Source organism: Ascaphus truei, chromosome 1 (genome assembly GCF_040206685.1).
Source record: "Ascaphus truei isolate aAscTru1 chromosome 1, aAscTru1.hap1, whole genome shotgun sequence".
Taxonomy (NCBI): domain Eukaryota; kingdom Metazoa; phylum Chordata; class Amphibia; order Anura; family Ascaphidae; genus Ascaphus; species Ascaphus truei.
This window is the reverse complement of record NC_134483.1, coordinates 72,780,432-72,796,132: the sequence shown is the minus strand read 5'-3', so window position 1 is coordinate 72,796,132 and position 15,701 is coordinate 72,780,432. Positions and strand designations below refer to the sequence as shown.

General features: G+C 41.2%; 1 protein-coding gene across 4 annotated transcripts in view; it reads left to right on the top strand.

Moving 5' to 3' along the window:
* Window positions 1-15,701, top strand: part of LOC142489184 (adenine nucleotide translocase lysine N-methyltransferase-like) — a 60,203-nt gene that overhangs the window by 11,629 nt on the left and 32,873 nt on the right. For all 4 annotated transcript variants that reach the window (XM_075589558.1, XM_075589548.1, XM_075589540.1 and 1 more), the window contains exon 2: window positions 7,871-8,065. In XM_075589558.1, the coding sequence (XP_075445673.1) occupies window positions 7,895-8,065 (171 nt within the window). In that variant the 5' untranslated portion in view covers window positions 7,871-7,894. The remainder of the gene's footprint in view (window positions 1-7,870; window positions 8,066-15,701) is intronic.

Here is a 15,701-nt window from a genome sequence, read left to right as displayed (position 1 = left end):
TGGACCAGGATGCATTGTCATCTTTGAAGGTAAAATATATAAAATATAATGTAGCCTTATGCACTGTACTTTCCTAGTGTAGCCTCACTGTATGCACTGTACTGTACTATTGTGCAGTTTTTTGAGCACTTTTTTTTTTCTTGCTATAGGAATTATAAATAAAGCTTTCTTCCAAGACAACATTGTCCCTGAGATAGTGCAATTCATCACACGCGAGTTCCCGTATGGTCACCGTTCCTACCAGGACTACGAACCGAAGCACACCGCGTCAACAGCGCATATCCTTGAGCGCGATATCAACTGGTTGAAGACGCCAGCGGAGTAAGTGCGGTAACCGTGTCTCATTTTTTCCCCACTGTTTTTACTGTGTACTGTATCTCTTAAACTAATTGTCCTTTTTTTCCAATGACAGATCGCCAGACTTCAATCCGATCGAAATGGTCTGGCATCAGCTGAAGGATCATATCTGGAAAGTGGTGAAACCCTCCAAAAAGGATGAGTTGTTGAAAGTCATAATGAGTTTTTGGAACGATGTACTCACCGTGGAACGCTGCAATAAATATATAGACCATATTGCGACTGTGTTGCCCATTGTGATCGCGCGTAATGGGCAAGCATCAGGAAAGTAGTACTGTACTGTACTGTAGTATTGTAAGTACAGTATGATACAGGTAAGTATGGCACAGATTTTTTCGTTCCTAATAGTCAGAGTATACAGTAGTTACAGTTTTTTCTTTACTGAGAGAGCAGCACCAGCCATCTGGTTACATAGTATTTAACAGTAGTCAGAGTATACAGTAGTTCCAGTATAGACTAGTTTGACAGTAGTACAGTAACTGCCTACTAACTGCTCAATTTTTTTCTTTCCAGAGAAAGCAACACCAGACATCTACAGTACAGTAGTACTACACATCACACAATGTCATAATACAGTACGCACATAACTGCACTAATTTTTTGTTTTCTTGTCGTTTCAGGAAAAAATGGTGACCTGGGGGGAGGTGGGGTGTTGTGTCCAGTCTAATCTGTTTGTACAGTCAAATGTACAGTATATAAACAGCAGTAATGATGTACAAAAAAACTCTCCTCTCTCAATGAACTACTGTACTGTACACAGAATGAGGAACAAGATAAAGACGTAAAAAATAATATTACTATATATATATATATAATACATTACAGTATATATTATTAAATAATATTCTTATAAATGTGCATTATTCATTTTTATCCATGTTTTACAAATGTTTTCTAAATGTTTATCCTATTTCAATCTGCCAGAAGAACTTAATAAAGACTGCATTATGTATTATTTGTATTTTTTGGTTCCTGATAAAATAAAAGAAATATTTATTTACATTCCTGCTAATCATAATCATTGACAACAACCCACACCCACAGTATACCAATGAATAAGAATGAATGACAAAACAACATGAAGCAGTTAATGTTTTTTTTAACTCTCAATTCTCACAATGCTGTGCAAATCAGATTTACATTTCAAATTCGAGAAGGGATTTTCCAAAGCGTTACCATAAACAAAGCCTCAAAGGGTTGGGGGGGGGGGGGGTGAGTCATGTGCAGTAATCAGCTAGCTCCCATCTCAAAGAGGATTACACACAGGCGCAGTGAGGCTTTGTAGCTCGGCTATGGACGGATTAAGAACACAATGGCAATATTCAGAAAATTAACGACGAGGGGAGTTGGGTGACTCATGCGCAGTAAGCAGCAAGCTCCCATCTCAAAGAGGATTAGAGTACACGCAGGCGCAGTGAGGCGATTGACGCTCGGCTAGGGACGGATTAAAAACACGACTAACTTCAGAAAATTAATGACTCTGGAGGTGTCTGTCGATAATAGTTTGTGTGTGCGTGGGGGAGGGATGAAGGATTAGTTGTGCAGCAGTTCAAAGAAATTACATAGAGTAGAGTAGAGTACAGTACAGTAATTTCAAAAGGCTGTTCATCATAATACTGTAATTTGATCCCTACACCCCCAAATACAGTACATAAAAAGCACACAAATCAACCATGTGCAGGCAAACGCACAGATTGAATATCGTAATATCAAGATTGTTTTTGCAGGCTTGTGGATAAAATAACAGTTACAAATCATAATTAAAAAAAATATTTTGGGGGCACTCAAGCAAGCAGTGGTGGGTGAAGTTACAGGCGCATGAGCAGGAATCAACTAGCTCCCATCCGAAAGAGGATTACACACAGACGCATAGAGAGGTGATGCTCTGTGCAAATCAAATTCGAGAAGGGATTTTCCAAAGCGTTGCCGTAAACAAGGCCTCAAAGTTCCCATCTCAAAGAGAATTACACGCAGGCGCAGTGAGGCTTTGTAGCTCGGCTATGGACGGATTAAGAACACAATGTCAAGATTCAGAAAATGAACAACTCTGTGGAGAGGGGGGGGGGTTGGGTGAGTCATGCGCAGTAAGCAGCTAGCTCCCATCTCAAAAGGATTAAACGCAGGCGCAGTGAGGCTTTGTAGCTCGGCTATGGACGGATTAAGAACACAATGTCAAGATTCAGAAAATTAACGACTCCGTGGAATTTCAAATCCTTGAGCTAGCCGTGTGTGTTCGTGGGGGAGGGGGCTACAGGGTACAGCTGCATGAAGTTCAAAGATAAAGACATACTTTAATTTCAAAAGACAGTTCATCATAATAATACACCCCCAAATACAGTACGTAAAAAGCACACAAATCAACCATGTGCAGTCAAAAGCTACAGCACAGATTGAATATCGTAATATAGTAAGATGGTTTTTGCAGGCTTGTGGAGAAAAAAAAATTACAATAAAAATTTTTTTTTTAATTTTTTTTGGTCACTCACTCAAGCAAGCAAGCAAGCAGTGGTGGGCGAAGTAACAGGCGCATGTGTAGTAATCACCTGCTGTCAAGCAGGAATGTGATTGAAACCAGACACACGTTCAAAGGAATGGTGTGGGAGAGATGTACTGCATTGTAGAGAAGATAAGACGTTGAAATACCCTGCAGTGCAGTTAATTATCCTGAGCGAGGGGAGAGCGCTGTATATGCCGAAATGTGACACTGTTACAGTACTGTACACGCCTATGCGTTTCAACAATTTTCAAATGAGACATACTGTACAGCAGCACAGCACTGCAAATGCATTTATACTTTAAATATGCAAATTTACAATTACTGCACGCGCACACACAGACTGTGTACTGACGTAGGTTGAACCGCGAAGGTATTAGACTTCCAAGACAACAGCACGCAAACGCCCCCTGAGTTTTTACACGGCATTGCAGTTTAGCAGACGGCGAGAATAAAATGCTAAAATCAAAAGTGATAAAATAACGCAGTTCACTCCGGGCGAAACAAACAGAAAACCGCACCTAACCGGGATAATCTGAGAGCCACGGATCTAGCCGACTTAGACTCAGGTCGGCCGCCACTGTATAATGAGTGACCCAGGCTTTACATTAACTAAAAAATGACACCAGTTTTGTACCAGTATTTATATTAATGTAAAAATAAAAATGGATATGCTAATTTATAAAATGAACAGGTAGAAAAATTAATTTATGTGAAGGCTATTAGTAATACATAGCATTTAAGGTACAGTTTCAAAGGAACACGTTGACACAAACACATTGTTTATTACAGTGTTTCCCAACTCCAGTCCTCAGCGAACCCCAACAGGTCTGGTCTTAAGGATATCCCTGCTCCAGCACAGGTGAGTCAATCAGCGGCTCAGTCATTTTGACTGAGCCACCTGTGCTGGAGCAGGGATATCCTTAAGACCTGACCTGTTGCGGTTCCCTGAGGACTGGAGTTGGGAAATACTGGTTATTACATCAAAATTAAACTATGGATTTTATTTTTTACACACTGATTATTTTAAGATGATCCTGAAAATGTTTGTAAACAGTGATATATTAAGCCTACTATTCTACCTGCTCGATTATTTCATTCTGTTATACAATAGGGTGTCTGCTTCCATCTAGGGTTTCTTGCTCTCAAAAGTAATACCTATGAATGTACGTATGTCAAAGAAATTTTTTAACCATTATAACTATGCAATGCAAAATGACAATGTATAGATGTGATATTTGACACCTGAAAAAAACTCCAATTAAAATATTTATATATAAACGAAAATAGAACATGTCATAGAATGTACTGAAATGGTTTATAAAGCAATCCCACCTAATGACATGATGGACCTCAAACAGACATATAATAATGTCGGGATGAACGAGATTGCTGGTTGCACGAAGAAGTCGGCTCTGTGCCCTCTGACGAGGTTTAGCTAGTGAGTGCATGTAGCAAAGAGTATAATCAATATGAGAGAGATAACCGCTCTCTTGGTATCCAGTGTTTCATTTCCCCCTAGAAGGTCACATTTGTCTGCTTCAAAAGAACTAGCCAATAATGTCTCAGTTATTATAGTGCAGTAAATAACTCAATAGACTGCTGTACCGATCAAAGCCTTGATGAAACATTGCGCTTCTTTTGTGTTATATTTCTCGTTCAAGACAGTGGGAGTTTCTGTGCTGTGGTGCCCGGTCAGCACTATTGCACTTTAATGAGTAAACATTTTCTCTCTCGTCCCCATGACAGTACACACTAATGGGGATTTGGCTCCTCCTACCTTGGGGTAGGATTATCTTTTCAACCTAAAAATACCTCTGAGACCCTTTCTCAGTTATTTTTGGTCCTTCCTGGCTCTGGGTAACAGGTTTGCTGCTTACATGCCTCGTGGATGTATTTCTTCAGGCCATCTTACCGGGGGTCTGTTCCCAGAATCCGCCAGAGCCACACTGCTTACAGTTGCTAGCCGTGGGGCAATGATGCTGCGCCCTGACCTGCCACTGTCAACGGACCCCTGTCCCTACATGCTGGCACAGTTTATTCTTCCAATAGGGCTACTAAGCGAGCCTGAGGATTCAGTGGAGGCCTAGTTAAGCAAAACCGGAAGTGTGTGTTCACAACCGGAAGTAACTCTTGAACATTTCCAGGATAAACTGAAAGTATATATTGGAGCTATGGCAATAGACCACCCCTTATTGGGGGCTGGATTAGACAGGTCATAAGCCAATTACAAAACCAGGATCAGTCCAAGCCCTTGATCAGAGGATTTTAAGACAGACCGGATCACTTTCCCTCCAAATGATACAAGTATAGTGTGTGCCTGCTGCTGTTTTCATAAGCTATATTATGGCTGCTCCTGGGGGTTCCCAGAGCACAAGATGGAGTCTGGAGTTTTTGAAGTTATAACTACTAAACCCAGAAAAGATGTAGTTAAAAATAAGCACTGCTCTGTAGTTTGTGCTCTTTGTGATGGAAAATTGCCCCCTAATTATTCCAAGAGGGCATGCCCTCATTGTATAAAGAATATTGCTTTTGATGAAGCTCCAACACAGATGAATAAAAATAAATTAAAGGCTTAAAAGTTTGGTTATGGAGACATTTGAAACAGCTGAGTTCCAGGTCTCTCTCAAGGGATTCAGACATACAGAAAGGATTCCCAATCTGAAGAATTTAAGGAAGTGTGTGAAAATGTTAATGTTGACGCAGTGGATAAGCTCATTAAGGGTATGCGTCAGATTATGAATATACAAGACAGGGAAGATCTCAAGCTAGTAAATCGTGTATTTATAGAATTGCAAAAGAAAGCCAGGTCGTAAAGGATATAATTCATAATGAATGGCAACATCCAGATAAGAGATATTCCATGTCTAAATGTTTTTCTAAAATGTATCTGTCACGATTGGCGTTGACCGGACTACCAGGGATCGCAAAGCACAAGGCAGAAAACAAGGATTTCGTAAACCAGAGTTTATTCAGCCGCAGCTAACAGTATAACAACACTCACAGAATACAGTAATAACTCGTCGAATACAGGGCAACTCCTAGCTGACAAGGTGAAAGGTGCTTCTGAAGCTAGCTTACCCCTGATTTTCTTTCACAATCTGTCCTGCAAGGATTCCTGCACATAGGAATGACCATCTTGGGTTATACAGAGTCTGTACAAGTTGGTCTCTGACACCGAGACCAACCAAGAGTAACCATGGACCTCTGATCAGCCTTGACTTACAGTAGATAGACCCCCAGCTTCCATCCAGAAACATGGAAGTCCGAGTGCCTACCAATCATGAAAGAGATTGTGTCACAAAGACAATCAGAGCTTGATGGCTCGGCTGAGACTAAGAGCTGGGGTAGGTGACCGTACTCTGTGACAACCCCTATGGGAATGCTTGGGATTTTGGGAAATTGGAACTGACCAATTAGAATCGGAAAGACGGAGCTAGGACTCAGACCCAGATTTCTCATCTCAGCTCCATACCTCCTGCTGGGACAGGCTCTACACTCCAGAATCCTTATTAACAGTGAAAACATGGGAGCACTTAAAAAATGCTGTTTAAAATACTTGTCTGAGCTTTTTAAATGATTTACCCACATAGCGATATGTTTAACAGATTAAACCTGTCATTTGTTCACTTTTACTATGGTCCTCCTAGGTGGGACTGCATTTTTAATGCAAATTGAATTTTCTTTTGTTCTTGAGTTTTGTCATCATCTGTAGTTATTTTTCTTCTCAGCTAGTTGTCCTTTTCCTGCTCCCATTGCTAAAAACACAGGAGGGAAGAGAAGTCATTTTAGAAGCAACATTTGTAGAAGGTGAGGGAACTCCATCTATCCATCTCAGCCTGAGACTAGTAAAAGAGAAAGTTGTGGCTACACTAATGCACTTTAAAAATAACTCAGAAATCCTAGATTAACATTCAGAATGTTTCTAAATGTAAAACGCTCCAGTCCTAAAAAAAAATAAAGTTACAAGTGGCTATACCTCATTTTTTATTATTATCTAGGTTTGAAGCAGCGGGACATTTTAACAGGACTGATATAACAGCATTATCTTCCGATGTAAGAGAGCAGGGAGTCCTCAAAGCTGAAATTAATGTGGTTCAGCTCTGGAGACCCCCTGCTACAAACCTAGGGAGGGTCCTTTTCAGTTTCTCACTGATTTATGTTTAACTATATCTTATTAATGGATATGTAGCAACCATTAAATAAATGATTCCTTACCACAAGTCTCTTTTTCCCAACTATAACTTCACAAGTAGCAAATCAAGGAAATAGGTTATCTCGTTCTATTTACGCATTACTTTTGATGACGTATTGTAATGTTTCAGTGTAACATTTTGTGTTTTTACACACATTGTTGCTTCTTCGTTGTAGTGTAGTTATCTAAGCAAACAGTATTTTCAAATGTTGCCAGTGGCTTAACGAAAACATTTTAGCCTCCTGAAAGTTTCTCACGAAATTAACACATTTTGTGAAAGTTAACTTTGTGGGCAAATGTAAGAAAATAGTTACATTTGTTAAAAAGAAAAAAAGAAACTTTTGGTGGGTTTGTGAATGGCCAAAATTCGACAATTTTACAAACGTGCAAATTAATTAAACATCTCTACTGATGATGATTGTTACTTAAAAGTTGATGTTTTTCACCAATTAGCCCATAACCAGACCAATAGGGATTGTGTCCTACAGTACATTTATTATGCAGCACTATTCCATAATGCACCTTCTAGTGCTGGAAGACACTTCACTTAAATGGTCTTTAAGTTTTCTTCTGGGGACGAAAAAGAGGATCTGGAATAGCGCCACTTGATTAATATGGACTTATCTTTTCTGTGATGTTCTGTTTTAAAGGTTAGACCTTGGTATGCTTACATCTGATGCATGTGTAGCCTGTAGATGGAAAGACATTACCAACACTATGTATGAGGCGATAGAATAGCTCACGCCTACATAAACCAACTGTCTTATAAAACAGGCAGAAAAATAAAATATATTGTAACATTCAATTTCTTTTTTTTATTGTAGAATCTTGAAGCATTCATGTGAACAATGGAAGATAACATAGATATGATTTTGTACAATAAGACTACAAAATTAATTCTCAGTGATGAGACAAATTCTCGGTTACCATGGCTTGCTTCTGGTCTTCTAGCAAGTGTGTATGGTATGTGGGCAATGTTTGTCTTGCCAGGCTTCCGCAAAGTTCCATGGAAACTAAAGGTATGCTTATTTATTTCTTATTTTCATTGTTGTTGAATATCTTGGGCGTTGCACAGATATTCAACACTGTGACCAAAAAAAAAAATATATATTTCTACCCATGTTTCATTTTTATTAAGAATAAGCAGTTGCACACCAAGGTTACTCTCAAAGAATACATAACCTTGACAAATGTCTGTAATGGGACTGAAATGGTGGAAAATAAGACCAACCTACAGTATAATCTGTGAAAGTAACCCCCGGTTTGCAAGTCTGTTTATTCTTGCTACTTTATACATGGCAATATAATACAAAAAGAGGATGGGGGAGCACAGTTTTAGGAGAAAGGTAGTTAGTATTATGTCCTGTTGGACTGGTAATCAATATGGTGGACAACACCTATGTTTGAGGCGACAGTCTATGTAGCAGACTCCATATATTGGAGGTGCACAGACAATAATGTGTATATATGGGTGGGGAAAATAAAAGAATATATGAAAAACTTACACGGCCTTGTGTAAGTTCTGTCACATCAAGGTTTCTTTGGATTGGTTTTCTTTCTTATCTGGTATTTTCTTCTGCGGTCGTCGCTTCCCTCTTCTTTGTTCCTTCAGCTTTCATCGTTTGATTTGTTTCTCCCTCCAGGTGGATTTTTCCTCGTATAAATGAAAAGGTAATTAGATCAGTACATATATATATATATATATATATATATATATATATATATATAAAAATAAACAGATGGCACACACATATGTGGTAAAAAGGTGCTTGTCCCATACAGGTAATGTATAGATAGGTTCCTTATTTAACTTTAAAGGGAACTTCACAAGAAACACCAGAAGTGAAAAGAAACCACTACAAGTGTGTACTCACACTGGTCCGTGTGGGTATTAAGTTATATTGCTTTTTACTCCCATTTACCCCGAATATCAGGCTGTACCAACATCACCATTTGTCAGATGTTCACAGATATCTGAAATTCTGTATTAACTCCCTAATCGGGAAACATCAAGATACCGTGATAAGGGATCACTCAGATTGGCCCGTGTGAGTGTTTGATTATACCATTGCATTGCAACGGTTTATTGTGTTATTGCTTCATCACCCTTCCATGCACCATAGCTGCTATATATATATATATAACGTAGGTGTCGTCCACCATATTGATTACCAGTCCAACAGGACATAATACTAACTTCCTTTCTCCTAAAACTGTGCTCCCCCATCCTCTTTTTGTATTATATTGCCAACAAGGGTCCTGGATAAATCCTGCTGGGGTTCTGAGTCACAGGAGGACAACTTAAGAACATTACTCTCAGGCTGTATTACATTTCCTTTTGTTTTACATCTTATACACGCCATATAGAGATAGCGCCCGGGTACTTTCTCTAACCCATATCCCTACTTTATACATGGGCCGTTTGATCAGAGGTGAGTTTTTTGCACCCAATGAATATTTAGTATTTTTCTTTGAAGAGTGAGTATAGATCTCTCTTGGTTTCATTTTTATTGGGTTTTAACATTAAACCACAGTTACATTTCATTGTTCAGTACTTTTTTTTTTTTTTTTTTTTTTACGAATTCCAGTCTGCTTAAAAACTCTTTAATGCAGGGTAGAATTGCCACACATACAGTGGCGAGAAAAAGTTATGGAACCCCAATGATAATTACGTGAATTCCATAGTTTTTCCACGATAACCTTCCTAATCAAAACAAGTAAATATACAATAACTTTAAATTAACCAAGTCCATGTCTTTTGAAACATAATGAGGCACGAATTAGACAAACCATGAGTAATTAAGAGTCAGGGTATGTGCAAAAGCAAGGTAAACCCTAGTTTTATAAGGTAAATTAAAGGGGATCATTATAATCTGGTGTTTAAATAAGTAAGCAGATCTTCAGAGGTGAGTTTGGGAGGCCCCATCATATATAAAGATCAGAAACTTTGTGAGTTTGGTCTTCACTATACAGGTGTGTGGAAACAAGTCATGTCACGATCAAAATAAATCTCTGAGGAGGGGTTCACAAACTTTTTTCTCACCACTGTAGCTCTACGATTCTGTAAGGAAGCAGGGTTCTCACACCCACTCCTTACCTCTGCCTGGGACTGCCTCTGCTCTCCCTTCCTCCTCCCAGCGGTATCCCCTCTGCTGCCAGGGTCCGTGGCAGCCGAAGCTGACACACGTGGTCGCCATCTTGGCTGGGACGCGCGCGGGACACTCCCGGCCACAATTTATTCACTGCACAGGCAGCTCAGTCACGCCCCCAGCACTCGCTCCAGCCATACTCACGCCCCCCTGCTTCCCAGCTGATGCCGCTTCAGGATCACAGCGCGCACCTATCAGCTCATGCTCCATGGCACACCTTTGCTCCACCTACCTCTCTGATTGGCTCTCCCACCTTTATTACCCCAGTCCTTCCCTGGAGTCATTGTTCTGCATAGCCTCAGCTTACCTGGTGTGGATTCCCTCTTGCTTGTGTTTGTGCTTCTTAGGTTTTGACACGGCTTGGCTTACGACTCCTCTCCTGGCTCTTGACCCCGGCATCCTCATCAATACGCTGCTTCTCTCATCCCTCGATCTCGGCTTGACCTTCTACCATCCGGACCTCTCCTCGGCTTCGGCACCTACAAGTACTCTCTCTCCGGATTCGACAGGTGCCTCTATTACCATACTTAGTTTTTCCACGATAACCTTCCTAATCAAAACAAGTAAATATACAATAACTTTAAATTAACCAAGTCCATGTCTTTTGAAACATAATGAGGCACGAATTAGACAAACCATGAGTAATTAAGAGTCAGGGTATGTGCAAAAGCAAGGTAAACCCTAGTTTTATAAGGTAAATTAAAGGGGATCATTATAATCTGGTGTTTAAATAAGTAAGCAGATCTTCAGAGGTGAGTTTGGGAGGCCCCATCATATATAAAGATCAGAAACTTTGTGAGTTTGGTCTTCACTATACAGGTGTGTGGAAACAAGTCATGTCACGATCAAAATAAATCTCTGAGGAGGGGTTCACAAACTTTTTTCTCACCACTGTAGCTCTACGATTCTGTAAGGAAGCAGGGTTCTCACACCCACTCCTTACCTCTGCCTGGGACTGCCTCTGCTCTCCCTTCCTCCTCCCAGCGGTATCCCCTCTGCTGCCAGGGTCCGTGGCAGCCGAAGCTGACACACGTGGTCGCCATCTTGGCTGGGACGCGCGCGGGACACTCCCGGCCACAATTTATTCACTGCACAGGCAGCTCAGTCACGCCCCCAGCACTCGCTCCAGCCATACTCACGCCCCCCTGCTTCCCAGCTGATGCCGCTTCAGGATCACAGCGCGCACCTATCAGCTCATGCTCCATGGCACACCTTTGCTCCACCTACCTCTCTGATTGGCTCTCCCACCTTTATTACCCCAGTCCTTCCCTGGAGTCATTGTTCTGCATAGCCTCAGCTTACCTGGTGTGGATTCCCTCTTGCTTGTGTTTGTGCTTCTTAGGTTTTGACACGGCTTGGCTTACGACTCCTCTCCTGGCTCTTGACCCCGGCATCCTCATCAATACGCTGCTTCTCTCATCCCTCGATCTCGGCTTGACCTTCTACCATCCGGACCTCTCCTCGGCTTCGGCACCTACAAGTACTCTCTCTCCGGATTCGACAGGTGCCTCTATTACCATACTTAGTCTCCTGGCCTGTCTATGCATACTACCACACTCCGGACACGCTTCCTCTGCTGCGGGTGCGTGTTACTAACATCCCACCTCAGTACAGGGATGGGTCTGGTCTGCGAGCAGCACTACCGTGACAGATTCATAGTAGGATTTTAGAGCACCAGAGTGGTTACTTATATTGCTTCATATCAGTGGTGTGTAACAATATATAATATGGTCCTTAGGTCCTCAAAAGGGCACCTAACGCTATTGCTACCACAGAAGAATGTGTTGCTGCCCCTACTGGCAGCAAAAGAGTTAACATTAACTGAGTCAGTAGAACATATAGAGGGAAGAGTGTGAGATGTAACCGGGCAGAGAGTGACATGGGGGCAGGGTGAGAATGACATGGTGAAGGGGGAGAGTGACAGGGGGGACAAGACAATGACATAGGGGAAAGCATTCATGGTTGTGAGTAACATGGGGGTGGGAGTGGGTGACTAGGAAGAGAAAGAGAGTGACGTACGGGGATAGAAATTGACACGGAAGGAAGTCCAGTGGAATACATTGAAGACATTAACCCCACTTGGGCTCAATGATGGATTCAACTTCAGCCCTTTCCTTTAAACTTTCTTGAATCACTTACACATATTCCAACCTCACACAAAGAAAGACCTGGCAAATGTTTTCCTAATATAATTTTGTTTTATTTCCTTCCAATGATCTAAGCCAGGGGTGCACTAACTTACCTTAATGCGCCCCCGGCTTGCCCCCCGCCCTCTGTAATGTGCCTCTGTAACTGACGCGCCCCCACTTTACGCTTCCCTGTTCTAAGCAACTTATATATGCTGCCACTAATGTTTAACAAACATAAAAATTGATTGATATCAGATATTGAATTATTTGACAGAATAGTCTCATTAATATTTGTGACAAATATGTATCAACATTTGAACCTATTTTAATAACTGTTACTAACTATGTAATTGGCCAATTGATTTGTGTACATAATCTATTTATAAGTTTTATAAGCCGATTCTAGTTTCCTCAATGTATCCCTACCCACTTTCCAGGTATTCTTAAAAACCTCTGTCAATGAGGACCAACATGTTTGAAGAAATGCGTTTACATGAATCTATATAGGTTATCATGGCAACTAGAACGCTATATATACACCTGGCACTGGCAAGGGAGGATCCATTGATTGCCCTTAAGAGGCTTAGGGCTGTAATATACAGCGTGCGGCCGCGCGTTCCTATGCGAACACGCGTGCACGTGCCGCATGCTTTTCATGTATATAGTGCCGGGAGCTGCAGGTAAGGTGTGTATGTATGTGTATGTATGTGTGAGTATGTGTGAGTATATGTGTGTGCATGGGTTGTGTGAGTGAAAGTAAGTCCTAGATAAGATTTCTTTAAAGAAAAAAAACTTTAATAAATATTTTTTTTTTACTTCTGCAGTTATTTACGCACGCACGCACGCACGCACGCACACAGGCATCCGTACAAACACGCATACATACATACACACATACATACATTTGAGCGCAGGCAGCGGCGCGAAAAGATGAATTTCCTCATCTTCGCCGCTGTCTGTCGGCTCCCCTCTCCCTGCCGTGCGCGCGCGGCCCTTCTCTAAAAAGGCTGACTAACGTCAGCCAACTAAAATTCCACGCGCGCGCGCACGGCTTAGAACGCGCACGGCGTAGCACGCGCCCGGCACTATAGAACGTGCCTTAGGTGCCTGCTGTTGAAGGTGAGAGTTTAGTGACGTGCTACTCATCTGCAACCGTGTCATGATGAGTGGCCTGCATGTATATGGAGGCTGGGCTAGCCTCACGCATCAATTCCGTAGATTCAGGTGTTTCCATTGCACATTGCCCCCCAGTGTGTTGGCGGCCCTGCAAGTCCCCCTCTTCTTTTACACGTCCTAATTATCCTCTATTCACCCCTCTCTCCTCATATATTTCTCTCCCCCCTCTTATGCCCCCTCCCTCACTTTTCCTCACTACCCCCTTTTTCCACACATTCTCCACTCCCCCCCTCGGCTATCACTTAGTAACACCCCCCCCCCCCTTCCACTCTCAATCCAGCTCCCTCAATTCTCCCCTCCTCACCTTCATTTCCACCACGGCTCGGTGGCCACACACACACACACATACAATTCCCCCCCTTCAATACATTAACCCCCCCACCCCCACAATACACAAATTACAATAACCACCTACACACACACACACAATAACCCCCCCCCCACACACACACACACAAGTGCAAGGAAAACACTGGTGTACAGTATACTGCACAGTAACTTCTTTTAATACAGTTAACTATAAATAACTGTGTAAAGAATGACAAACTATTTTAAAACGCTCTAATAACAATAATCTTTTTATTTTGTGTAACCCCAACTGCTTGTTAAATGATAAACTTCTGCTACATAAATTGATGCAATGTGAACAATGCAGAATGTGCCTTATTACATTATCAGAACACATACATTTCACCATGGATTTACATAGTTACATAGTAGATGAGGTTGAAAAAAAACTTCCGTCCATCAAGTTCAACCTATGCTAAATGTAGACAACAGATACTTTATCCTATATGTATACTTATTGATCCAGAGGAAGGCATACAAAAAACCCCATTAAGGGGAAAAATTAATTCCTTCCTGACTCCAAGAATTGGCAATCGGATTAATCCCTGGATCAACATCCTTCCCATGTATACTTATTTGGTATATCCCTGTATACCTTTCCCATCTAAAAAGATGTCCAACCTTTTTTTGAACAAATCTATTGTATCTGCCATCACAGTCTCCATGGGTAATGAATTCCATATTTTAACTGCCCTTACTGTAAAGAACCCTTTCCTTTGTTGCTGGGGAAATTTCCTTTCCTCCAACCTTAAGGGATGGCCCTGAGTCCTTTGTACTGCCCGTGGGATGAATAGTTCTTTTGAAAGCTCCTTGTATTGTCCCTGAATATATTTGTATATAGTTATCATATCCCCTCTTAGACTCCTCTTTTCTAATGTAAATAAATCTAATTTAGCTAGCCTCTCCTCATACGTTAGAATGTCCATCCCCTTTATTAATTTGGTGGCTCTTCTCTGCACTCTCTATAGTTCCATAATGTCTTTTCTTAGGATTGGTGCCCAAAATTGTACTCCATATTCAAGGTGTGGTCTTACTAATGCTTTGTAAAGGGGCATAATTATGTTTACTTCCCTTCCATCCATTGCCCGTTTGATGCAAGATAAGATCTTGTTTGCCTTTGCAGCTACTGCATGACATTGGTCACTATTGCTAAGCCTGCTGTCTACAAGCACTCCTAAATCCTTCTCCATCAAGGATTCCCCCAATATATCTACGTTTAATTTGTAAGTCGCCTTTTTATTCTTGCATCCCAAATGCATAACCTTACATTTATCTGTATTAAACCTCATCTGCCATTTACCTGCCCACGTTTCCAGTCTCTCTAAGTCCTTCTGAAAAGAAATTACACCCTGCTCTGATTCTATTACCTTACACAATTTAGTATCATCAGCAAAGATGGAGACTTTGCTCTCGATCCCAACCTCAAGGTCATTAATAAACAAGTTAAAAAGCAGGGGTCCCAGTACCGATCCCTGAGGTACTCCACTTATGACTTTAGCCCAACCTGAAAAAGTTCCATTTATGACAACCCTCTGTTGTCTGTCCTTTAACCAGTTTTCAATCCAGGTGCATATATTATTAGAGTCCAACTTTCTTTATTTTGTACACCAACCTCTTGTGTGAAACCGTATCAAAAGCCTTTGCAAAATCTAAGTAGACCACATCAACAGCATTACCCTGGTCTAGATTCCTACTTACCTCCTCAAAGAAACAAATAAGGTTAGTTTGGCAAGATCTATCCTTCATAAATCCATGCTCACTATTACTAATAATTTTATTTTCCATTAGGTATTCCTGAATATTATCCCGTAATAAACCTTCAAGTAGTTTCCCTACTATTGAAGTCAGGCTTA